We start from the raw sequence: 27,846 nt of genomic DNA on the forward strand, positions 1-27,846 counted from the left end.
AAGATCTTAATGTGGGGCCGTCCCCAAAACAAAGTTTCAACTTAATTTAGCATCAAGCTGAGTCTTTTCTTTACCTATATTTTGCCGTTTCCCTCCATATAAATTTCATAAATTTGAGAACAATTGCGTTTTTACTTGTTTGATTCGCGTTGTTTGCATGATTATAAATTGATTCAATGCTCGGAGTATCCTTCCTGCTTTTCTAAGCAAAATGAATACATTTTTTAAAAGATCATTTTCATTTGTCATCCTTGAGAAGAAAAACACTATCGAATAGTCGAATTTTTATGCTTCTATGAACTTTTATGCTAGCCGAGTCTTATGATAGTCGACACAGCGCCAGTCTTCTAGTAATCAGTGATTGACTCAATGAAAGTTTTATAGTCTTCGAAGCTGACTTTGCCGTCCCCGTCGGTGTCTGCTATCCGCACCATCTCAATTGCGTCTGCCTCACTTATATTCTCACCCAGAGACGCAAGCAGCTTCTGAAAAGAGTTGGATAAATGTTTTATGAACTAATTCCAGATGAAACACACTTTGGTCCCTTTTCTCCATGGGACTGAGCCCACGCTTTGCTCCGCTGCTCTTTCTTTCAATATCAGTGGTATAGTGTAAAACGAATCAATGTTTAGATATGACTTTCAAAAAAAGCTGAAATCTTTGTGCTTTGAAATTTTGTTTTTAAACTAAAAATTTTTGACCAATATTTTCCTGGGTCGAGGTCGGAGACTTATGTTGCGACCATTGCGACGCAAAATGGGTATATTGCGAACATATATACCGAGGAATTTTTCTGCAACTTTGCGCAACCCAAAAAAGATATTTTGCGACTTTACGCGACCCAAAAAGGTATGTTGCGACTATTGCGACTCAAAATGGATATGTTGCGACTTTGTACAACCAAAGTAATTTGCGCGACCCAAAACAGATATGCTGCGGTTTTGCGCGACATAAAAAAGGTATGTTGCGACCATTGCGACCCAAATTGGGTATGTTGCCATTTTGCGCAACCGAAAAGTTTGCGCATTTTTACTCGACCAAAAAAACATTTTGACATTTTGACCACGTTTGACCAAAGAAACACATTTCGATTGAGTTCGATTGGCGAGAACAATTTTAACCGAGAAAAAAGATTTTGACTGTGTTTGGAACAAGATGTTTCTCAACCGAGAAGCTTTTCGACCGGAAAAGCCATTTCGAGTGTAGTCGCGCAGTGGGTCACGATAGTCAAGACATACCAAAAATTCGTCGCGAAAGTCTGGAAATACCAAACGTGGTCTCAAGAGTCTGGACATAAAGTCGCGAAAGTCTGGAAAATGTGCGTCCAGACTTTCGCGACACATGTTCGGAGCTTCGCGACCAAAGTTTGTTATGTCCAGTTTTTCGTGACCAAATTTTGGTATCTTGACTATTGCGTCCCACTGCGCGTCTCATGTCCATAATTTCCAGATTCAAACTCTCGGTGCGTCAAGGCAATTTCGGTTTGAAATAAGCCGATGTGGCACGACCGATAATGTAACTATGATATGAGCTTGTAAATTTTCTGATTTATGTTTGACTTGAATGGTTTCTAGGTGGTAAATTTGAATAAGTTTTTGTGTTAATAACTTTGTTGTTGCGCCCAAAAGTTTGCTAATGTTTTTACTTTGGGATCATGTGTAGCCTTCTCGTGTAGCCTTCTCGTGGTCTTGTATATCATCAGCAATCATATTGATCTAGATTACTAATGTTTAAAATGCATTTATACTGGACTATTTTGCAATTTGCTTCCAACCCATGTTGCGACTTTGAGTGACCCATGTTGCGACTTTGCGCGACATATGTTGAGACTTTTTGCGGCCTAGGGTGCAACTTTGCGCGACCCATGTTGCAAATTTGCCCGACCTATGTTGCGACTTTGCGCGACATATGTTGGGACTTTTTGCGACCCAGGGTGTTACTTTGTGCGACTAAAGCCTCCTGCCGGAGTATGGAATCTCGGTAGCAGAAAAACCTTTTCAGCGACCCAATTTGGTCGCAACATGAATTGCAGACCTCGGCCCGGGTTGTACAGTCTGAAAAATATTGACGCCCGCCTTTTGATCAAAATCAAAATACACTGCTCGTATCAGGGTGAAGATTTGAATTGTTTTACTGCCCTTCAACATTTCAATTTATTGTTCCCGCTTATAATCTTTTTCTTTGGAAATCTCAAACACAGTGCAGTATATTCAAAATTTATCAGTTTTTTTTGGCTCAATACTTCAGATAAAACAAAATTCCCATATATTTTGAAGTTTTTCATTTTTTTGCTGAGCTTCATTTGCTCTGCAAATTCCATTTTACGTCTATTGTCGACCCTGCAGCAAATGAAACCCCCTACTATTACAATCCCTCACCTATACTCCCCCTTCCGTTTACCCACCCCTTCCATATTTACTGGAAAGGGGCGATGGTGGTGGGTTCTGAGGGAAGTGCAAACGCTGAAAAAGGGGGGCGTTGGGGTGAATGGGCACTGCAGGGGTGGAGGTGGTGAACACGTAGACGGATAGGGAGATGGGCCAAATGTAAATGTGCACTTGCGCATTTTATGAAAAAACTGATTAGGTTTAGAATCCGAGAAGGCCGTGAATATAGCAGAAGTTGATCACAGCTTTGCAAATATCTTTGGAAAAACTATAATCAGTTATAATGGATTTAAAATGAATTATAACCCAATTGTATGGACTATATTGGATTGTATGTGTACAGAAATGTTTGATTATAATGAGAATATAATCCATTTCATAGTCTAAAGTTGCAACAAATTTGGATTATAAGGAAAACATTTTAGACAATTCTTTTTAGTTATTATTTTTTTATCAATGAAAATACGGTGTGGAACATTAAGAGGGTTTATAGATTGATAATTTGGCTAATTTGCGCTAAATATTTCTTAGCTTTTCTTTCAATTTTTTAAAATGCTTAAATACGCAGAAAAGGTTTTGGCTCAGAAATTGATCAAAAATGAACTGAAGCTTGAATCAAGGATTGATTCAAATATTGTTCGGATTTTCGAAGAAAGTGAGGATTTTTTGTATACTCGGGGTTTTGTTTTCATTCAGAACAATTTTCAAAAGACCATTTCTTCTCGGGGCTTCGATGTCTGTATCTTCGCGGGCCCCTGCGGGTGCGCACAACAATATATCAAGCTATCACGAGTCAACCAAAACTGCACGGATGCTGAAAGTATAAAGCGAATATTTTACGCCTGGAAAATTACCCCACATTACAAAATCGTTTTAAGCTAAGTTGAGGCAATAAACTAATTGGTTTTAATAATTCCCTAAGCGGTTCAACCTAAAGTTCATAGTTTGTGAACATTTCATAGGTCAACAATTTTTAACGACCAGTTAAAGAGCAGTTAAAGGGAAATTTCAGAACTTTGCCCTGATACAAGCAGTTTTGTTTCTTGTTGCGTTACTTGACAGAAAGTTTATCTTTTTATACTGGAAGTTTCGTTATTTAAAAGTTTTAAAAATTTTTGAATAAAGAAATACTTTAAAAAACTATCTTTCGATTTATCCAAAAGCGATTCAATATTTGTTAATATCAATCGGAGTTTTCGTTATAATCAGTCGATTGTAACCCATTTAAATGGAGTTTAACTGATTGTATTGTTATAAAAGAGCTCGATTATAGGGACAACATATTCAATTTTATGATTTAAAATTGCTATGTTTTTGGATTTTAACGTCAACGTTTTAGACAGCTTTTTTCTGTTATTATCGTTTTTATGAAACTAAAGTGTGGGAAATTAAGGAGGCTTGTAAATTGATAATTTGGCTAGCTTAAGTTAAATATGGCATATATACGTCGAAAAAGTTTTTGCTCAGAAATCGATCAAAAAAGAAGTGACGCTTGAATCAAGGCTTGGTTTAAATTTTGTTCCTATTTTTTTCTTTCAGACCAATTTTCAAAAGACCATTTCTTCCCTGGCCTCGATGTATGTATCTTCGCGGGCCTAAACCGTTGCGCACACCAATACATCAAGCAATCACGAGTCAACCTAAACTGCTGGTTTTATACTTCGATGCTGAAAGTATAAAGCGAATTTTTTACTCCTGGCAAATCCCCCCCCCGCCCACACTACAAAGTCGTTTCAAGCTAAATTGAGGCAAAAAAAACTAATTGGTTTTTTCAAGTCCATAAGTGTTTCAACCTAAAGTTCAGACCAGTTAAAGAGCAGTTAAAGGGAATCTTCAGGGCTGTGCCCTAATACAAGCAGTCGTGTGTATTGCTGCGTTATTCGACGCAAAATTTATCTTTTTTGAAATTAAATTTCATTGTGTGAAAGGCTTAAGAATGTTTGAAAAAATGTTAAGTAAAACATAATTGTAAAAACTATTTAATTATTTATCCAAAAACTACTCTTCAAGATTTTTTTAATTACAATCGAAGTTTTGAAGGTTTACCGTGATACGAATTTTCTTGTTCTGCATGGAGTTTAAGTTAATAATAGATCGGTTTTTTATAAATTTTAATTTCTTCAAATATTTGCTATATAAGATTTTCACTTTGGAATTTTAGACTCAAATGCCAATCATCTGAATTTTATGTAACGTCCGCATAGCTTTCATTTTTAGAGCGCTGAGAACCTTTCTTTCGTTAAAATATTAAAAACCGCGGATGGTCTTTTAATTTTCAGTTATAATTCAAATTTTAAAATAATTTTTCTTTCCTTTTCCCGCCAAATATGTGCCAGCTCAACAACTTGAAAACATTAAGCTAACGGTAAATTTTTGTAAGTTTTTGTATGTACGTGGGCTTCAAAACCTCAAGTGGTTTTTCCTCAATGCAATTTTCTGGTGCGAAGTTTTTTTTATAACTAAAATAATTTGAGAAAAAAATGCGATGTTTTATGTTGCCAAATGGCATTGAAATTGATATTTTAAGTTGCCATATATTGCATTGAAAATTCTACATTTTTGGAAACCATACAAGAGTCGCGAACAAAGCAAATCTCGGCTTGGCTGCGTGCTTTTGGGCGCAATAAGGTATCAGCCGTACGATCTTTGGTCTGGAAAAGCAAATTTATTGTTAAAAGGGTTGCAAATGACGTAAACTGTTTGCCAATGCATTTCAATTCAATATGTGTGCAAAAATTTTAAGCTAAAATATAGTTTACGGTTACGACGAGCTATCCACAAGGAAAAGGACCAATATATGAGCAGGTTCAGCTCATCGCGGAGAACCGCTGTTGTACACCTGTTTATTATATACATGCAGTTTTTTTTGGTTATCTTTCTGGGCTGGGCACCCTTGAACAACGAGCACGGATCATGATAGAACTCGAACATCTGACCTTTCGATTTAACGGCGGAGACGTAACAAATTCACCACCGTTCCCATATGTAATTGTTGTGGCTAATGCTTATTTCCAAATCACAAATTCCATGTCTGTGCAAAGCCAAAGATTGTCCTGGTTAAGACATTTATGAGGACTACGTTCAATTTTTTTAAACTTGCTATCACCATATTTTAGAGGGTCCTATAACTGACCAGTTAAAAGCAATATAAAATACAGGGGTAAAATCCAAAAAATGTTTGTATTACCTTGACATCGTCTGCTTCTATGAATTCGCTCCGGTTTTTATCAAAGCTGTGAAAGGCAACCTGAAACAACAAAAATTTTTCCAAATGAAATCAAAGCGCACATACGCTTCCTTTGAAATAGAGTAATTTTTTTCATCAAACCGAGAAACATAGGCAAACCCCGATTAGAAAATTATCGACGTTTTTGAGCTTTTTTTGGAAAGGTCAGATGGCTTGGCAAAATACCTAATAGCACATCAAATTCAACTACAAGTTGCTGGTGGTTTCGAAAAATAAACTGACTATCTTTGATCCTATCTCTTATAAATTTAAACGGTCCTGACTTACCCTGAGTTCCTCCTCCTCGAAGTTTTGGTACTTGCGTTTCTTCATGATGTCCAGGAACTCCTCGAAACTGATGTCGCCTGATCCATCCGTGTCCACCTCATCTATAATTTCAGCCAATTCCCTCCGACTGATATTCTGCACAAAGATAAATTCCCAATTTAAAAGATCTCTTAATCAGCTTGTGAAACTCCCTCTCAGAAAAAAACACTTTGTACCCATTGACCGCCTTGTAGTCATCAGATCTGCTATATATTTTTTACTAAATGCGTAAAATTTTTGCTAAAGTCTTTACTAAAACTTTTATAGAGTTTTTGCTAAAGGCTAGATAGTGTGAAGTGTTTTCCGACGAGTTATGATGTCTGCTTGGGAACCCGAGATTTTACTCTGTTTTATAAATGAATCAGTAATCGTCGGAACGAGATTAATAGCAAACAGCAGTTAAGTTTGAACTCACTGGATCTGCGATTCGGAGACACCTCTGCAGCTCATCTGCATCGACAGTCATACTTTCATCATCATCCGCAGACGTGAATATCTCGTAGAACTCGTTGATCTCCACCACCGAGAACTCATCGCAAACAAAGTTCAGAGGGTCAAACTTTTTGTTAGTTGTCATATTTATGATTTTTTATGATATGCTTTTGTAGATTTGCTCAATTTTTGATACTTAAAGCCAATGGCTTTTAAGTCAACGTTGTAACGAAGTTTAAATAAACTTTCGAATGAGACACCAGCTGTGCTGACTTCACACTCGAATGTTTATTTTAGCTTCGCTAGAACGCTGACTTATTAGCCGTTGTTCTTAAGTATCAAAAATGCATGAGTAAATAAGTGCTATGAAAACATTTTTAAGAATGGAAATGCAAATTGATAGAAGCTTAATTGACACCTAAAACGTTAAAAGCATACGGAGCAGCACGGAGCACGGAGACGAAAAAGCGAACAGAGCATTTTAATCGTCAGAAGATGGAAATACACGATAAAAGAAAACAGCTCAAAATTTTAGTCAATTTGTAGGCAAAATAATTTTTCTAGCTTTAAAAATTGGAGCTGTAATTGTTTAAAGAGATGCGCTATGCTTTTTTGAACTGCTTGAATGGAAAGGTACTTTTTACCTGCATATTCTTGCTTCAATATACGATAACTTCTCCTCTTTTTCCAAAATTAAAATTGCAAGACTGCTCTTATCAGGACAAAACCCTTCATGTTATGTCTTACCTTTAACCGGCTTCAAATATTTTTGGTAAAAGAATTATAGACAAAATATTGTAGTATTGAGAAATACTACACAGACAAAAGACCATTGTCTTAATTGTTTATTTAACGACCCAATTCTAAATTGGAGCGTGCCTTTTAAATTAAAGACTGATTTACTCTTATTAGGAGTATAAAATCTTGTTTTGAAAATCCACTCCTTTTTAAATACTTGTCCAATTTTTCTCATTTTTTCTTGCTCAATATTTCAAAAGGGCGGCGATTATTAATACGTCCATTTTAACTTAACTTGAAACAAACTGGATCAATATTTAGCAGTCTTGCCGGCTGCACTGAAATTCTTCTTGCTTTGATTAAGCAGAGATGCACCTGCAATATGATGCATCAGAGAGAGTTATATGAATTTTTAATCAGACAAACTGAAGGCTGCGGTTTTTATCAAAGAGGACTAATAAGTTAAAGATATTTTACTTGAAAAAAAATCAAATAAAAACTAGTTGAAAAATTCCCTTATAAGATAGGGAGAACAAAGGAGCAGGTGAAACCTGAATAATTAAAGATTGAATCAGCCGCCGGTTTATGCTTACGAGCAAAAGGACTGGCCTGAAATCTTCAGTGTTTCATTTTGCTCAGTAAGCAGCAAGTTAGATCTCTTCAGTTAGACCTTTTCAAAAAATAAATAATTTTCCTTTTCTGCCTTTACAGTAAAATTAAACTAGCCTTTTTCACAAAAAAAAAAAATAGAGAATAAATTCTCATTTTAAGTTCGATAAAATTATAAATCGAGATACTCGAGATAACCACACCTGAGGAAGTCTGGACTACAAGTACCCAAAGGACTACGGCAAGGCGAAACTGACAACCAAACCAGAAGTGCCAAGTGGAAAAAATCAAGGGCAACCCAAGAAATACTACTCAGTCATCGACCTTAGTAAGAAGATAAAAAATGGATGAACAAAATAAGATTAACTCAACCTCCCCTCATAGGTATATTTCTTTAAGCTGTTCGATTCGTTTATATAATCTAGTTACCCAGTGCTTTGTATTTAAGCAACTAATTAATTCATACCTTTTCTAACTATTTGACGATTCAAGGTGAGACTTATAACTTAGGATAAAATTACTAAGCATTCAACCAGCAATGATCGCTTAGTAAAACTGGTGCGACCGCAGCAGAGAACTACTCCTTAAGAAATTCCTTTTCCAACAAACTCGAAACTGCTTTTAAAGTTCAAAAAAAATATATTAATATTAGGATCTGTGAGTATTTGTCAGATTAGTTTCCAACCTCAAAAAGCCAGAGACAATGGGTATCTTTCGGTAGAAACACAATTTCATTGTCTTCTACTTGACAGATATTCCTAGTAGGGTTCTTGCGATAAGTATCCCCTGCGCTAGCAGTCGCCCACGATATTCCTCCATCTCGAGGTCTATTATACGGCTTTCCAACTGACATTAGCCCATGAACTTAACTAATATCTATTATTATAATGATATATAAAATTTCTGAAAAAATCGTTCTCTGCCTAAGTCCGCTAATAAGATATACCCGTTTTGTCCAGTAATCCACTAAGTTTATGCCGGAACTTCAGTTTAAAGTTATCATCACTAAACTTAACGAAATTCTGTAATAAACTAAAGTGCTCAAAAACTTATTAAATATCTTCATTTATTTTTTCGAGGGGGTTAAGTGGTCATATGTGCGATCTAAGAGTACCCTAAATTGTATGATAAATTGAATTCTTCATCACATTATCTCAAACCATCCACGCTTGTTGCTATTTATTCTAATCCTTCATCATTTCTCGAGGCTTATCCTAATTTTTTCTTAACGTAATTTTAATTCTATCCACCCTAACATAACTTAAACCTAAATCATCCATCAGTAAAGCTACCAATTACTGAAACTAAGGAAGAAAATAACAAAAACCACGAAGGAAGGAACGGATTTGGGTGTTTTTTAATCAATCATTAGTTTTTATGACACAATTTAAATATACACCTAATAAACAATAAGAATACGCACTAAAACCAATCTTAAACGTTAGCCATATAACACCAAACATCAAGTTTTAGTTTCAGCACGAAAAAATTAGGTTTCACAACAAAATTTAAAACACTGACACATCCACTTTATATTGATAAACTAGGTTTCATATGATAGCTTAAGCACTAAAAAATTGATTTTTACCAGCCAAAAATTTTGGTTTCAGTCTAGGTTTCAGTTATAGGGTCAAACGTTTCAGTTAAAATAAGTATAGTTTCCGGTCAAAATTTTAAGTTTCTGTCATTGGATTTGGGTAAAACAGCAAAAATTGAACTAGTCAAACCCAAATTTGGATACCATAAGTCAAAAAACTGGTCTTAAATGGTAAGTTTTTGTTAGTTTCAGGTTTCAAAACACCAAAATTGAGTTTTTGGTCTCAAAATTGAGCTCCGAACGCTGAATTTTGACTTGTTAGAGAAAACTAACGGTGTTAAAACCCACCAAACCAATTTTAAAATTTGGTTCCTAAGGCTGAAACATACGTTTCAGAATGGGTGTTTTTGGTTTCAGACCCAAAAATCTTGCTTCCCAAGTAAAATTTTTGTGAAATATTGAAAAATAATAGGAATCCTTAATGCACTAACAAATTTTTGAACTCAAAAAACTTCTAGAAAGTGTTAGTTTGAGCCCTCAAACTTTTAGTTTCAGAAAACTGAAATTGTCGTTTTAGGCTGAAACTTTCATTTTTTTGGCAATTTTTTTGCTGGAATAGAAATATATTAGGAAGACCAACCTATATTTCCAATCTCAAAACTCTAAATCCAAGTGGTCAAACCATAGTTTCAGTTCTAGAAATCATAGTTTCAGCCCCAAAAACTTACGTTTCCGCAAACTAATTTTTGATTTTGAAGTTACAAATCTGTTCCAAATTCTAATTTACACTAGACCAGCTATCAAAAACCAACTTTTTAATTCATTCATCGAGTTTGAGAGAGTTTAAGAGTTTTAGGTTTGAGATTTCAAAAACTAAGTTTAAGATATCAAAAGATTCGGTTTTCTCGAATTTTTTTGCAAGATAAGACAAAAACCAGGTATACTAAACCTTCTAGACAATTTTAAAATTAAAAGATCTCTACTTCAGCTACCATAGTTTCAGGTTTCAGATTATCGTTTCAGTCAAAAGTTTTTGTAAAAATTTTAACAAAAAAATTAAATTTTGAGCTAACAATAATCATAAAAGGCATATAGTTATATTGTTAACCATACCATAGCGTCAATAAACTTCACTTGAACAAAGTTTCAGGTTTCAGTTAACGTTTCAGCCAACAAAAAACTTGAAAAACTTGGAAAAAAGTTTTAGAAATTTTTTTTTCCAAAGTATTTTTTTTATTTTCTTATTTCATTATTAATAACCTTTGTTAATATTCAATAATTCCTAGGATGTTTTCATTATTCTAAAACATACTAATCCAATAGTACAACTTAGCTTAAAAAAAAGAAAACAAACATCGTAAAAATTAATGTCAACACATTTTAAAATCGACGTCAGTACAATAAATTTAAAACTCAAATTAGGAAATAAAGTCTCTAACATCATATGGTATATCACTTAAACTGAAAAAGATCATATTAGTATTCTAGCAAAGCACCCAAATGACAATAAACACGAATTATACGTCTTTTTTCGACGATATAATCCAGAAATTGACACAATTCTTCAGCAAATAAAAATACCAAATAATATAATTTATATACCGCAAGAACGATTAATTGCTTCACTCCCGATTGCTTTCTGATACCATAATATACCCAAGCACAAAACTAATTGCATTTTAACCAATTTTTTTTTAAAAACACAAATTTTTCCTTAACAAAAATTAAAAACATAACAATTTCATTCCAAATTCATTAGAAAAATTTAAATATTCTTTATATTGTTTATCATTCCCTAGATAAACATTTACGTCCCTAAAATGATGTAAAATGCTATGACCAATTTTTATCAAGTAAATACAACAGCATTTAATTTAAAACTAAAATTAAAAAATAAATCCACAAAATTTATTTGGTATATCACCAATATCCAAAAGGATCAAATCACAATTTTGTCCAAACACCCACACAAAAATATTCACGAATTAACCATTCTCTCCAGCAGCAATACCCCAGAGATAACTTCTATCTTAAAAAAGCTTAAACAGCCCCATAGCACTATTGATCTATCTAACAAAAATTCGTATTCATTGAACCCAGCAAATTTCATTGTAACTTAAGTACAATTATTTCAGTCCGTACAATTGATCAGTACACAACACATCCAAACCCTTTATATATATTGTTAACAAAACATTGAGTGAATTAAACAAAGATGGCAAACGTAGTAGCATACCCAAATTTAGCTCTCGAAAAATTTACCGGCTTAGATCCGAACGAGATTTTCTTGATATAGTAGAGAAAAAGACATTTTCCCTAGGCACTAGACCAGGAGACGCAGGTGACGAACAAGACGCATATGATGACAGACAAAGAGCCTTGTTTGGTTCAATATTAGGAGGTCCAGTCGCTCAATGGTATCAGGGATTAGCAGCAAACTTACCTTGGAATGAGATAAGAGAACAATTCATAGATAGATTCACGGATGATAAGGATAAGTATAGGAGACGAATAGAAGCAGAAAACATAAAAAGACAACCCGATGAATTCATTAAGAGCTACATACATAGATTAAGCGCCGCAGTAGACCGTGGATGGCCTAATCCAACTTTTAATGATGATCAAAGAACAGCAAAGAAAATGGAATTCTTTTTACGCGGCTTAAGCCCGCCAGGCTTGAAACAAAAGGCTCATCAATTCCTAATTGAGAATCCACCCGCAACATGGCAACAATTAAAAGATCTTATGCTACAAAAGACTTAAGTTTTGCAGTAAGTAGTGAGTTTACTGGAACAGCCTCAAGTAGTGTTGATAATAAGTTGGAGATAGAAGGAACAAAGGATCAGCTTAAGGAGCTAACAGGACTAATGAAAGATCATAACATAAATGCAGCTTATAATCCAAATGAATCCAGAAATAAACAAAACCATACCCGATTTTGTAAATGGTGTCGTAGGTCAGCTCATACTATTAGTGTTTGTTTTAAATACAGAGACCACAAAGATCAAAACCGAAAACCAACTCAATATCGTGAAAAATTTTCAGACAATTATAATCGAAGATCTAGGCCTCGAGAAGAAAATAGTTATAACAATCGATACAATGGCTATAACCAGCAAACTAACAATAACAGACCTTATTGAGTTATGACTGGAGTGTATAACTCATAGAGTAATTTCGGATAGGGTACACCGTCTGCTCGTCACGCTATCTTATTTTCGGCCGGATAGATTCGTGCAACTTCTTAGTCTAATACCGATCCTAATCTTACTCTTATACTATCTAGTCTCAGGTTGTTTAACTAGTCTCTGCTAGGCTCAATAGATCTAGGGTATACTGGTTTATTGCGGCTGCTGAAGTGCTCGGGAGAGTCCAACTAATTTCTAAGTTAAATTCAAATCTCTCTGGTGCTGAAATTACAAGTAACTTCAGCACTTACAAATAAGTGGGTTGTTAGTTAGATGGATCATGATTGGTTAATATTAAATACTTTACATTGGTAAAACATTTAATTTATCCAATCATAAAATGTAGTTTAGATCAGGTTCCATTATACTCCGTATCCTAGACAGTTCAATAATAGAACAAATAGTTTCGATAGATCTCGATCTCAAAGTTTTGGATCAAGAGATAGAAATTTCAATAATAGATTTAACGATCAAAATTACCCAAATCGTTATAATACTTACAACACAACCTCAAATAACTATAATCAAAATAGGAACAGAAGCAATTCTATACCCGATCGAAATAGAAGATCATTTTCCCAAGACAATTATCGAACGCGATACCAAAACAGACCTCACGAAAATAAATTCCCATCCTACAATAATCAAGCAAGATCCCTAGGTGATTCAAAACCATCCTCCAGAGAAAATAGTTGAGACAGAAACCCTAAAGTACAATTTAGTGAGAATAAAATCCATGGCTATTACAGCGATGACGAAGGCGAGGAACTTACTTTAAACTAGAACAGTCTCCGCAAGATAAAAAGTCACAAATGTATATTAATCTATATCAACATCCCGTCGGAGACAAAAATAAAAATAACGGCCTTGAAACCCAGTTTTTAGTAGATACTGGAGCAACTTGTTCACTGTTAAATTATGATACCTATTTAGAATACGCAAAAATACAAAAGTTGACACTTACGAAAGCAAAATCCAAAACATTTGCTGTTAATGGACAAAAACTCAAACTCATAGAATATACAAATTTTAACGCTAGTTTTGACAGTAAAGGTGATTATTTTGTAAAAATTCGAGCATGGGTTGCGGCCAAGGACGGATGTAAACTTAATATATTAGGTATGGATTTCCTCTCTATTTCAACTAAATCGATCGACTTTTCAACACCAAAACTAGAACTTAAAATGTACCCAGGAGTATCAGTCGCTATCAGCAATATAAAAAGCAAAAGCTATCCATTTATAAGTAATTATCAGAATGTACTTTTGGACCAAACTATATTTTAGCACCAAAACCAACTCGTGTCATTTCCATATTCCCAGCTGACAAAGTTTTAAAAAAAGGAACATCGTTCAAACTTGATAAAGACCTACAACAAAAAGGAATATACACTTATAACACATATTGTAATTATGACGAGAAAACATTACCTGTAATGTTAAACAATCCTAAAGAATCGAAGGTCATTATATCCAAAGGTTCAATTGGACAAACTTTCGAGGACATTGAAACTGATTCAAAAACAATCTACAGCGTCGCAGACAATATAGCTTTTATGGAAGTTTTGTTCAACAAAAACGAACATCTTTATCATTTTTTTCATGGAGGCGAGCAATCAAAAGATCAACTGTTCTTCAAAAATGCTTTAATTGGTGAAAATCATAAAAATTCAAAAAGGAAAAACAAGGAAATTTTGAAACAAAAAGAACTAGATTATACTAATAAATACGAACTAGAAACAGATTTCAGCAAGGAATTGAAGGACTTGAAACCCAAATCTGAACTAAACTCTCAAACACATTTTACAAATATACAAATTCATGAAATCAAGAAAAAATTTGACAAGACAAAATAATGGTTTCTAAAAAAAATTGACTTTACTTACTTTGATATAGACCAAAATCAATTACAAGACCTAGTGAATATGCTAGTACAAAATAAAGACGTATATTCACAACATAAATACGACGTAGGACTAATAAAGCAAAAATTCGATGTAAAGCTTTTACCAAACTCTGTATTGACTAAACAAAGACCTTCAAGAGTTTCATTGCATTACCAAGAAAAACTGAATGACTTACTAGACCAACTATGTAAATCAGGAATAATTAGAGAAATGGGAAGTAATGTCGAAATGGGATCAGAGTTTATAAACCCAATTATAATACTTCCAAAAGGGAACATAGTCAAGCTCGTTATCAATGCGAGATACCTGAACTCAATAACTGACTTAAGTCGTTATTCATGGCCATTAGAACCAATAGGATCGCTCATCACTCAGCTAAAAGGAAATTTCTTCACCACGACTGATTTATGCTCAGCATACAATCAAGTACCTTTAACAGAAGAAACAAAACAATTAACAAGCTTTGATATTGGATCAAAACAATATACTTTTAAACGAGGTTTTCACGGATTATGTGGTCTACCAAATTTCTTCAGTAGAATAATGACAAAACATTTTGCACCCTTAATAAAAAAAAATCAAGCAGTAACCTAAATAGACGATACAATAATGCGAGCACAAAATGTAGAAGAAATGTTCGACATCATTGCTACATACCATGACATATTAAGAAAATCAGGACTAAAAGCTCAACCAGAAAAAACAAAAATTTTTTTGAGAAGAGTACAGTTTTTAGGACATGTAATAAGTAAAAATGGCATACAACCAATCAAGAAAAAGGTAGATGATCTCAAAGCATTGAAATTGCCAGAGAACAAAAGAGATGTAATGAGAGTGTTAGGTTGTTTAGGATTTTATAGTATGTAAATAAAGAATTTACATGTAGACTCAAAACCTTTCTATGATTTGATACGGAATGATACAGTTTTTAAATGGACACAAGATCATGAAAAAAACTATTTAACGAAATAAAAGAGAGAATCAGCGCAGATACAATTTTAGCAATACCAGACACAAGATATCCTTTCCATGTACACGTAGACTCATCATTAATAGGAATAGGTTCAATATTGGTACAAGAATTCCCAGAAGGAAAACGTATAATATCCTTTAATTCAGTGTATATAAGAAAGAAGAACAAAAAATGTCAACAACAGCTAGAGAGCTTTGCGGTGTTGTATCAGCTCTACAAACATACGAACACTATTTATTAGGTTCACCACATCCAATATATCTCTATACTGATCACGAAGCTTTGATTTACCTTTGGGGAAGAAGAGGTAAACTTTCCCATAGATATTTTAGATACCAGTTGGTTATATCGCAATTCCAAAATTTGAAAATTATTTGGACCGAAGGAAAAAACTTAGTATTCCCAGATATTTTAAGCAGAAATGTAACAACTAAAGATTTAGACAAACACCAGTTAAAACAAAAAAATTCTTAAAGACATTTTATTCTACGACAAAAATGGCTACGAAGAAAAATACTTCAAAATACATGATTCCGAAAAAGGACCCAGCGACGAATTTTTTCCTGTCATTAAGCAAAATAAGAACGGTGTAACTAGATTCAAAATAAACAACGACAAATTCATCAAAATACCCAAGGAAACAAAAAAAGATCAAATTTGCTCACTAACTGATATAAGTTCTTGCTTTATACAAGGTTCAGCTATCAACCAAGTTAGAGTGATTCAAAACAAAATACCAAATAATACTGCAAATGACGAAAAATCAGATCATAACTACTCCGAATGGTCCTTCGAATTAAACACTAACCCAACCCAATTTGGGGATTATATGTCAAATAACGATATTGAAGACCAGTCCGACCTCCTACACTTTAAAACGATCGATGAAATAGATGAAATTATTCAAGAATGTTTGCTAAACGATGAAATTGCACTATGTGAACAATTAACAAATAAACTAGAAAACAAAAAAATTGCAACCAAACTGCCTAACGAAACACTTACAAACAAGGATAACCTTACTCAGATTTTCACTAGTTTCAACAACCTAGGAAAAAATATAGATTTGAACACGGAACTTATTGCCAGAGAAAAAGACACCGATGCAGTCATAAAAACCGTAAAAGAATTAGTAAGAAACAAAAACAAATACTCAAAAAATATACATTATAGGCAATCGAAAGCTTTATCGTCATATCTAAACAAATTTGAAACATTATTATTATTAGAAAATATTCTTTGCATGGAACAAACATCAGATAATCCCGAAGTGAAAGAAATTAAAATATGTGTATCTATGTCACTTTTTATAAAAACATTTGAATTGGCCCATACAGATGAATTAGCAGGTCATGTAGGAAAAGACAAAACCATTGCGAATATAAAACGATTTTTTTTTGGAGGCATGTATAAATGGATAACCCAGTTAATAGCAGGATGTCTTGACTGTCAAAAAAATTAACACAAACGTCACGATCTTAACCAAGCACCGTTAGAAAAATGGACGGATACAGTACCTTTCCAGTTTCATACTGTACACATAGATCATAAGGGACCAATTAATCCTAGATCAAACGGAAAGAAACACTGTTTAGTTGTGGTAGATTCATTTTCTCGATTCCTCCAAGTATATCCAGTAGCTAACACTACCGCATTTCAAACAATAAAAACTTTAGAAAAATTTATTCTCACATTTGGTATTCTACAAAAACTAGTTTAAGATAAAGGAACAGCTTTCATGAACGAAGATTTTACTTAGCTTACAAGAAAAGTCTTGAAAACAACGCCAAAATCCACAAATATCGAAATAAATATAAATTAGGAAAACCCTTAGAAATAGGTCAAAAAGTACTGATGGAAAACCATTCCATAGAAGATGGCAAATCAAAAAAATTACAAGAACTACGATCAGGCCCATATACGGTAACAAAGAAAGTAACGAAGGTAAGCTATGAAATACAACTAGATTCAGATCAAACTGTAAAAAAGACAGCTCATAGAAACCATCTAATTGAATACTTTCCCATTGAAGAAAAAGCAAAGGAACTGGTGAATGACTATGTTTTAAAAGACCAGTCCTACAAACAATTCTATGAAAATCTAATGAAATCAAGGAATAAAATTGTCAATACACCACTCACCAATCATTTAAAAACCCAATGGGTTCATCAGAATATTTACCTGTCGAAACACACCATAGACGAGAAAATAATATAGAACTACATGAAACTGAGCAAGAGAAAACCTTAACGAATATTGACTCAGGATTTCAAGAGCACAGTACAGAATTCATACAAATGCCACATACACCAGGATTAGCTCAGAGAAGGCTAACCTCAACACCTCTTTATCCAAACGATAGGAATGGTAATAGTTTCGATGAATTGTCATATATACCATCTACATCAAGACACAACCCCCAAAACGGACAGACATCTGTTCAAACGGGCTCGACAAATGAAAAAATTCAGAGACATCGACGACAACCCAGCTTCTACCAAGCAGGATTCAACAAAAAATTCTCTAATAGTCTTCACTAACTAAAAACTAAAAACTCATTTTGTAATCTCCGGGTCATCAATTTGGATACAAAAGATTATTCAAACTATGACCCCACACGTAATGGTCAATCAAACTAGTCAATTTTTTAAAACAATGGTTTCTTCCAATAAAAACCAACCAAAAAATTTACTATTGCTAATTTTTAGCAACTTCGCGATATTGATGAAATTTACTACTCTACTTTCAACATTTATAACTCTTGTCATTCTACAGAATGATGATTTGGAAAACGTATCAAATTCTCTCAAAGTTACTCACTATGACTGTTCAAGCATGCAGGAAAATAAAATGTATGCTTTAAATCAAGTGGCCCCATGTAAAGTTAGCGCGGAAAACCTTTACACTACCGATAGCACAATTAGCGTATATCAACGGTCTTATAGAACATACGCGAACGCAGTTATGTGTAAAACTAAAACATTTCCCATTCGTTATAATTGCGGAATGTGGGCACATTCTTCTATCGTTCACAATATGAACATGATAACCTATGAAATTATTATACCACCAGAAGATTGCGAAAAAGCAGCAAAGAACAACAAAATTACAGTGAATGAAGATAGATACACCCATGAACTAATTATAAAAATGGATGAAAGTGTTTTACAACACAGAAATGAAGGAACATCATTAGAAGGCGACAGTTCGACAGCATGCAAGAATAGGGGACAAGTCAAACACTATAGCTACGAAACGCACATGCAAAAAGTTCAACTCAAAGTAAATCTAGAAACAAAACAAGTACAAAATCTTTACAGTATCCCATTACCATGCACAGTACTCGAAGGCGGATGCAAATCAACATCATTAGACCCTTATGCTTACACATGGGGCATGCCCGAAAATTGCGTAGTCACGAAATTGGTTTCTCAAAAAGCGAAAATGGTCAAGTACGCTAATAAGTTGGACCACCTTCAATATCATATACTGAGTGAGGGATCGGCAGCCAATGGCTTAGACCTCAAAATTCGCATTTACAAAAAGCAGCAAGAAGTCTGCAGCAGGCCAGGAGCATTATATAAAACAAATTTTGAGTCCTTGTTTATTTCTTATTCAGGCGGTTTTGATATGAACACTGGTAAATCCAGCAACATACGACACGATGATAGAAATTACTATCAAAAGCAAATAAATGAGAACGATCAAATAAGAGTGAAACCTTTGAACTATCCTCTGGGATCAGGTAATTTTTCCTTCCTCCATGATGAACAAAACAATAAAAATCGGGATCCTCTTTGGCGCCATGTAGGTACCGGTAAAATTGGTTACGAACTTCATCTGGGTGCAAAGTTAGATTACATTATTTACTTTAACAACTCAGACATTCTGAAATGTCATTATTACAGAATCAATGTGAACTCGAAAGAACACAAATTCTAACAATATTTTTGTTAGCTTTACAAAATACCAGGCTTGCAGGATATATGTTAACTGGCAACCGCTCTATGTTTTTGGACACCGACGGAGCAGTTGGCTGGCTGTATCACTGCCCTAAAAAAGTTTCACCTCTTAAAGTTTTCGAAAAATGCTTTGATCGAATACCGATCTTTTACAATGGGCGAACAATGTTTGTCGACCCTATTACCCGCCAAACTTTTCCTTTTGCCAACGAAATACATTGCGTTGGTGGCTACAAAAATGCCTTTCAACTTAATTTAGATGATAAATTATCTTGGTACTAATTAATGCCGGCTCCAATACCTTTCAAGACTCCTTTAATGTTCGCTCCACAAGATATAGACCATATTACGGAATTTAACGTATACGATTCGCGACGCGCAGGCATGTATACCCCAAAACAATTAAAAACTTTTTGGGATAATATTATTCATAACACAGCATCAACATCTATTCTCAAAAAAGTTACAAGAACTGTTCTCCAAAATGGACACATGGATTATTCAAATTCCGACGCTTTAACTGCCGCAATGGGTTTAAACCAGGAAATTTATCTAAATTCACTGCCTTCACCGGGATTTTTCATGAATAGTTTCATCGGAACATTCGGTTTTTTGATGCTTTTTTCTTAGAGAAAATCGGAATTTATTTTGCCTGTTTTCTTTTTCTCAAATTCCTGCTAGAAATAATAGTAACAATTATTAAAGCTTTGGAAATTAATAAGTTAACAAATCGTACTACGAGCTTCTGGAAGATAATATTAGGTGCAACGTATAACTTTTTCGTTCTATCAGTTTTTACTTCCATTTTCTCAAACGAAAACTCCACTCTTGAATCATTCGCGAAACTCAAGACAAAAAAATAATAATCAAAATATTTACCAAGTAAGCACTGCTTCAATACCTATGGTAGAGCGAAATGAGCCTGCAGTACCCTTAAGGTCACCAGATTCGCGAAACGAACATGGTTTATACCCAGACCTAAATAACCAAAATGAACATTTAGTACGGACCAATGTAATAGGAACGATCTCTAGCACAACAATCCCTCATCCAACCACCAACAACAACACTATAACACCAACCTAAGCAACAGTTTTCTATTTCAGAATGCCCTCAAGAAAACTGTGCATCTCCATTGACTAAATGCTAGTCGAAATTTTAGACAGACAAGTTCTTTTACTGATTCAATTTCCCACACTTACAAACAAACTGTTTACACGAATAGCAGCTGTTGACTTACCTCAATTAGGAACCAATAATTTTATACGCCTCATGCTAATTGTTTATCCAGGAAAAGTGATTCATGAAGCTGTCATTGAATCATCGAATCCAAAATATAATTATATCTGTTCGTTTCTTCAAAGTAACGAGTCAGCTATCCTAAAAATTACTTCAGATGGAGTTCATTTTTGTGTGTGAAATACCACGATACAAAGAATTTACTTGAACACAAACATTTAAATGTTGGTAGGAATTTTGGATCGAGACATTCGTTTATTAATTCAACTCCTAGGTTATGCAAACAAATTACCAGCATTAATAGCATCAGCATGATTACCAAAAACCAAACCAAATGAGTGTATTCACCTTATGATAATAATTTATCCTGAGGAAACTGTTCAAGAAATTGAAATTGACTCTTCGAACAAAAAATATGATTATATTTGTTCTTTACTTGAAGGAAATAGCTCAGCAGTCGTCATTACCGATTTCGAAGGAATTCACTTCTGTGTATAAGCATTAAACCAGAAACAACAAAATTGAATGGATACATTCCAAATATAAAATTTGGAGAAAAACAAATTTTCCTTGACACACTAAATCAAAATTTCTGCTTAATCATATCTTGTCCTCATTTTCCAAAGAAATTTTATTCCCGAGTCACAAAAGCAATTTTACCATCCGTAGCAATTGATAACAATTTACACTTAATTATCAACGACTTTCACCATAATCAAAATTACGATATTATCGTAAAGCAAACCAATCCTAGATACAAAGATATTCTTCACATCTTAAAGTATAAAAACTCAGCCATATTCGAAACTGCTTGTGAAGAAACTATTTTTTGTCAGTAAAATAATTGAAAATAAACTCATGTTATTTAAACACAACAATCGTCACGTACTCCTTTACCAAATAGAAAAATCCTTCGACGCTTGTAACGGTTCATATTGTCCAAAACTTATCTTATATTTTGATTATTGTAATACTTGGAGAGACGGAACAATTGAAGTCTTCCACAACTTGCCAAATTGGAACTTTTTTCTAGTTTTGTCGAAAACATGCTCAAGTCATCTGCCAAAAGACATATACGATTTCCATTCAAATGATCTCACTAACCTCTCGTAATCTGTTTATCCGGTTACCAAACCTACGTTACTCACTCATTGGAGTAGAAAAACACTCTGAAAGATTTATCTTTTACATTTGAGTAAGGTTAACTCCAGTATAGCAACTACAATAACAGTTCCAGGAAATCACCCGAATTTCCTTGAACTAAGTCATTTTCTTGCTTTTGACACAAATGCAGAATTTTTTCTAAATCCACCTACTTTCTCTAATTAGAAAAAATGATGTTTAATATCAACGACCAACCAGTTTCAGTTGTGCATATAAAGAAAACATTTGAATTACAACCTTATTTACAAGTTTACATGATAGTTAATGTTCGATACATCGAAACAAGTACTTTTGAGGAACTTAGTATTTACCCCACTTCCCGATATTGGCCATTCTTTCTTTTTGTATCTGATCACCCAGACTCTTGTCCTACCAATATTGAATGTGAACATTGTACCTTAGCTTTGCCTCTCAATCTATAAGTCGGATGTTTGAGGTCAACCATAGACCAAAGTTGTTGCGGGTGAGGCAATCTAACCTGGACCCTAAAAGTAACCAAAAAAGTTGCAATTAGCTCTTAAACAGGGACACTCGGTGATAAAATGTTTCTTTGTTACAGCTAATTCTACTTATTTACAGATAAAATATGTTTGAAAAAAGAATTAATCTCAAAGTTAAAACATTAAAAAGTGAGAGACCATTCTCTCCGCCGGAGAGAATGAGCATATCAAGGTCAAAGCTAACTAACCAGTTAAAGTAATTTGCAGATTAATTAAATGATTAAGAATAGAATGGTATGATTCACAACATTCCCCTTAGTGGGAAAAAAATTAAACTGCTTCAAAAATAACGTTAAATATTAACAAGATAACTAACCCTTTTCTCCCCCTAAAGGAGTCTACCAAGGAATGAAAAATTAAAAACTGCCCAATACCACAGTAGAACACAGTAGAAATTTTAATACTCCAAAGGAGTGACTGTTTGGTAAGGAATAGCATAATTTATGACTCCGGCGGATTATGGTCAAGACTAGATTAACTGAAAAATAAGGAACGTTGATTCCTAACTGCACTGTAAAGAAGCACTTGAGGACCAAGAGAAAACTATCGCTAAAGATAGGAAATATAAACAAGAGTTTGAGTTTTAGTTTACTTTATCTATCGCCCTCCATGAATTTCTCTAATTCTGCATTAAAGATTTCGCTGTCCAAATCTATAAAGTTGTCGAAACTGTTCACAGCGTATCTTAGGGATTAGTCAGTGGAAATCAGAGCTATTGGATCTGAAGATGATGAGATCGTCGAGCCAGGTGTACTTTCTTCAGATTGAATGTTGAAAATAGGAGTCTGGATGTCCGAAGGATTTTTTGTACTGTTTGGTGGAGAGGAGCCAGAACTGTCTTTTTCGTCAAGTGGTATAGGATTTTTTGAGGAGCCAGGTTGATTGTCGTTCTCGTCTATAATATCTATGTACAACCTTTTACCGTAGAATTGGGAAGGTCCAACATTTCGACTCGAGCGTCTTACAATAAAATCGTTACCGGTAATAGTGGTCACCTTTGGATGAATATCCTTAGTGGTAGCATTGTCGTCTGAGGAATCTGCGATTTCAAAAATCGGAAATCCAACCGAATTGTCTACCTCCACTTTCTTACTTTTATTCGTCGGAGCATTTGAGCTTTCTGTCGTCACTGTAGGGGAGAGTTTTTTTTAGCTGTTTGTGGCATAGTTGTGTTGGGTCCTGCTGGTACTATGCTGATTGGACATTCCAAAGGATCCATCGTTTGGGGCTGTTTATCTAAAATCTCAGATTTTATGTTAGCTTGAGGTGTTTGAGGATCTAAAGGTGAGGTAGACGGTTCATGAAAAGTGTGGTTATCCGAAATGAGGCGTTCTCTAATCATGTCTCTGCAGAGAAAACCACCCGCGATCCACTCGCAATCGCTAATGTCGGATGTATCCGACGGAATGAACGTAGATTCATCGCCTGCTAAAAATCAGGTGTTAGAAGTCGAGGCTTTATTTAGGGTTTGTCTGAACTTGTAGGATTTCACTTGTTGATTGGTCACTCTAGTCATCGTGTTGTTGTCGGAAGTAGCCAGTTCTATCTGCCGTCTTGTTTTAGGGCCTATTTTGTGCGTATGTTTGAGCTTTTGCTTAGAAGTCTTTCTTGAACCTACTTGAAAATCAGGGTTGATAAATGAAGGGAAAGAAATATTTTCTCTAAAAGAACGGTTTGTAGATGATTTAGACTTTTGAAATCTACCGTAGATTTTGATGCACTTATAATTTTTTTGGCCAAGTTGTTTGTAGAAGGGATTTCCGTTTATGCTTCGTCCGGTCTTTCGTAGTATTTTACCTTTAAAAGGACCCTGTAGAGGCAATCGAGAAGAAGAAGGTTTCGAAGCTGGAGGGTAATCTGAATCGTATCCTTTCTCCACTGGTGACTGGTTCTTCTTTGGAACTAAACTGTCTTTGTAGCCGTCTTCAATCCGGTCATCGGCATTCCAGTCGAGAGTTCTTTCTCTGCTGAAGATTGACTTGCCTTTGTCTAAAAATCCACCGGATGATTTTCTAGAAGCCAATTGTTTCCAGATCGTATTCGGTTTTCTATTAAAGTGTATTTCGAAAGGTGAGCATTTTAATTTTGATTGAAAAAGAGAGCGTAAGTTCCACATGATTTTTGAGATAGCGAGTTGTAAAGTAGGTTTTTGTTGATCTAGTGACATTGCTAATTATTTAATTTTTTACAGTATGTACAAGTTTTTCTACAAGACCGCAAGAGCGATGGTCCCCAACTGTACAAAATATTAATTTGATGTTAAAAGAATTACAAAACAATTTAACATCCTGACTAGTAAAGCAGGACGCGTGGTCAACAAGAATAGAATTAGGATTCCCCTTGAGGTAAAAATAATCTTGAACAAATTCGATTAAAGTGTTTGATGAAGTTGTAGATGTAATTTTAGCCGATGGAAACTTTGAAAATCGGTCGATACAAAATAGAATATATTTATTCGTTTCCCAAGTGTTGTCTATTGGGCCGGCAAAATCAAGATTAAGTTTCTCATTAGGTTCGGATAATGGTGTAAGTTCGCTAGTTTGAGTAGTAGGTATAATACTTTTTATATTCGTACCAGTTTGAGTGCATTGTGAACAGTTAATCCCATGGAAGTAAATCTGACGGTTTATGTGAGGCCACCATATATATTGAGCTAGGTATTTCATACCGAATTGCCCAGGGTGGGATTCGTGTAAAGTCTTCAATACAGCATTTCGAAGGGTAAATGGGATAACCAATCTTCCATCCATATACAGTAATCCGTCGGATTCGTGAAAGTCTTTAGAGAATTGAATTAAGTAATGTGAATTTGCATTAATCCTTTCTACTTTGTTTTGAAGGGCTCTAACGACTGGGCTTAACATTTAATCGTCCTCTGTTAAAACGGCGACCAACTTGGCATTAAATAGAGAGTTCAAGTCCAAAGGTCTTTCAGGCAATTTTGAATTTTCTCGATATTTGGTCACTAGTTTTTTTTATGTTCGGAAGAAAATTGGAAATCAATTGTGACCTGTATGCCAGAATTAGAAGAGCTAATTACAATTTGATTATTCGTTTTTTTTCGCTTATTTACAATTTTAAGATCCTTAGGATTAACAACTAAACTACAATTAATAATTAAGAAATAAAAAAAGCTGAATTTGATAAAGAAGTTTTAGTTGAGTCAATCTTTGAAAAATCCGAAGGAATGCATTTAGAATTGCAGAGTTCAATTCTATGGTGATTTTGATTGCAAAATGAAATAGATGAATTAATGCATTTAAGAGCTGTGATTATCACGTGATTACGTAAGCTTGTGTAATTGGAATTTTCCAATTTTGCACCAATGGAATTGCATAATGAATTTTCGTTATCCAGCGGATTAAGCGCTTTGTATATTTTTGGTAGTTGCGACTAAAAATTCTTCGTCATAATGAGATAGGGAAATTGCTTTTCCCAAAGGAGATCTTGAAATTAGGTCGGTAAAACCCATGTCTTTTCCTGCTAAGTGTTTTATTGTGAAATTAAACGGAAAAAGACAATCTACCCATCTTGTTAGACGACTCTGATAAGTTTTGTTTCCATGATTTGGTGATTAAGATGAAAGGAGGGCTTTATGGTTGGTAATAATTTCGAATTCGGATCCGTAAAGATAATTTTTATAATGTTCTACCGCCCATACAACTCCTAGTAGTTCCAATTCGTTTGTTGAATATTTAGATTCATGTGAATTTAAAAATCTTGAGGCAAACGATACTGTTTTCCAGTCATTCCCGTGGAGTTGTTTGAGGAAGGCATCTAACCCATTATGTGAAGCTTCGTTTTTTACTCTCGTAGAGCGTTTAACATCGAAGTGTGTGTTTTCTGTTAGATTAACTATTTCTAGTTTTATTTTCTCGAACGCTTTTTATGGTCTTCATTCCACAGAAAAATTGACTTCTTGTTTAAAAGAGGTCTTAGAGGACTTCCGAGGGTGCTAAATTCGGTACAAATTTGATATATTGGTTCATTGACCCGAAAAATGATCTTAATTCTTTTACGTTTTTTGGAATTGGGATATCTTTGATTGCTTTAGTTTTGTCAATGAAAGGAGGGATTCTTAATTTCGATATTTTAAAACCAAGCCATTCAATTTCTTTGTGGAAGAATTTGCATTTTGCCCATTAAGCTGAAAAGTTGTAACTATCTGGAGTAGATTAAATTTTATAAACATTTTTCTTGTGGTCATTAAAACTTCCTTTGGAAGCGACTAAAATGTCTTCAAGGTAACAATTAGTAAAAGGAATTTTTCCGAGTGTTGAGTCCATGACTCTTTGAAATTCATTTGGCATATCGCCGAGTCCATAAAAACTAGTTAAGAATTGATATGTGCCGGTTTTTGGCTGCTAGTAAAATTGTCTAGAGAAAGTTGACTATATGCATTCTTTAAATCTAAGTTGGTAAACCACACTTCTCCGGCGGAATCATTTGAAAGTTGTGATGCTGTGTTATTGACTAATTCGTGATTATTGGGCATCTGGTATTTGTTCTTGTAATTTTTTTATTAATGAATTTTGAATCTAGGGCTAACTTTATCGATTTGTCCTTTTAGCAAGTGATAACTATCGGACTAATAAATCTGTCCTCGTCACAATTTTCTAACTTTTTATTATGTCGTTCGGATTTGAGTCTATTTAATTCTGTTTTTACTGAGTCGAGTAAGTGTAATGGAACGCGTCTGCCCTTTAGTTGAATTGGTTTTAGCGGTTCGTGGAAATGCGTTAATTTTGTTTGGTTTCTTATTTTTCCGATCCGAAGTAATAATTGTTTGAAAGTCTTGGATATCATGTCTATTTCATTCTCTTTGTCAGGTGATGAAAATAAATTGATGGATTTACAAGTATTCTTGTTGGTGAAGAGCGGAAAATGTTTTTGGGATACTTCGATTCTCAGTTTTGGCAAATTGTCATTTCCCAGGATGTTTCTTTCGTGTCCTTTTGTTAAGAAGAAATGACATTCCCTGTGAGACCATCCATTTGAGAAAAAAGGTAAGATTACCTTTCCAGTGATATTGATTGCGTTATCTGTAAACTCACAGTAGAGTTCTTTAGTCGCCTGATCCACTGGATAAATCTTCACATAAGGGTCTCGTAACTTGAGTTCATGTAAGACATTTTGTTTAAGAAAACTCACAGGACTAGCTGAATCCATTTCGATAATAAAAATAACTTGGTTTTCTTTTCCTAGGCCGATGTTTAGTAACTTCTTCAATTCTTTTCCTTGGTTGTCGTAGATAGTTGTCACATTTAATACAGAGTAATCATCGTTATCGCTCTGTCCGGACTCTGACCATGCGTTGATTACTCCACAGCATTCTCTATTTACACGGTCGTTTTTAGATCCGGTTGATCCTAAGGATAATTACAATTTGTATTATGTACAATTTGGCTATCCACAATATTTACATTTTTACGGCGTGATTTACAAAGTCTGGTAAAATGTCCTCGATATTTACAAGATGTACAAGTTGTATCTTTTGCGGGGTATACTGCCAGATGTCCTTTGGAGAAAGTTCGGCGACATTTCATGCAAGTGTTGTTCCTTTCGATGTTTAGGGTGGGTTCTCTTTTTACATTAAAAAGATTAAAAGAGTTGTTGGAAGAATATCCGTTGGATTTAAAAGTACTCGTCATTTTCATG

General features: G+C 34.4%; 1 protein-coding gene across 1 annotated transcript; it reads right to left on the bottom strand.

The window, feature by feature from the left end:
• Positions 1 to 239: 239 nt before the first annotated feature.
• On the bottom strand, positions 240 to 6,620 carry LOC134856690 (neo-calmodulin-like). Its single transcript, XM_063872961.1, has 4 exons — positions 6,356 to 6,620; positions 5,902 to 6,036; positions 5,575 to 5,634; positions 240 to 485 (listed from the first exon to the last, which is right to left on the bottom strand). Exons 1-4 carry the CDS (start codon positions 6,515 to 6,517, stop codon positions 348 to 350), a joined length of 495 nt encoding a protein of 164 aa, XP_063729031.1. The 5' UTR covers positions 6,518 to 6,620; the 3' UTR covers positions 240 to 347.
• Between the last annotated feature and the right edge of the window lie 21,226 nt (positions 6,621 to 27,846).

Source organism: Symsagittifera roscoffensis, chromosome 1 (assembly GCF_963678635.1).
Source record: "Symsagittifera roscoffensis chromosome 1, txSymRosc1.1, whole genome shotgun sequence".
NCBI classification, from domain to species: Eukaryota; Metazoa; Xenacoelomorpha; order Acoela; family Convolutidae; genus Symsagittifera; species Symsagittifera roscoffensis.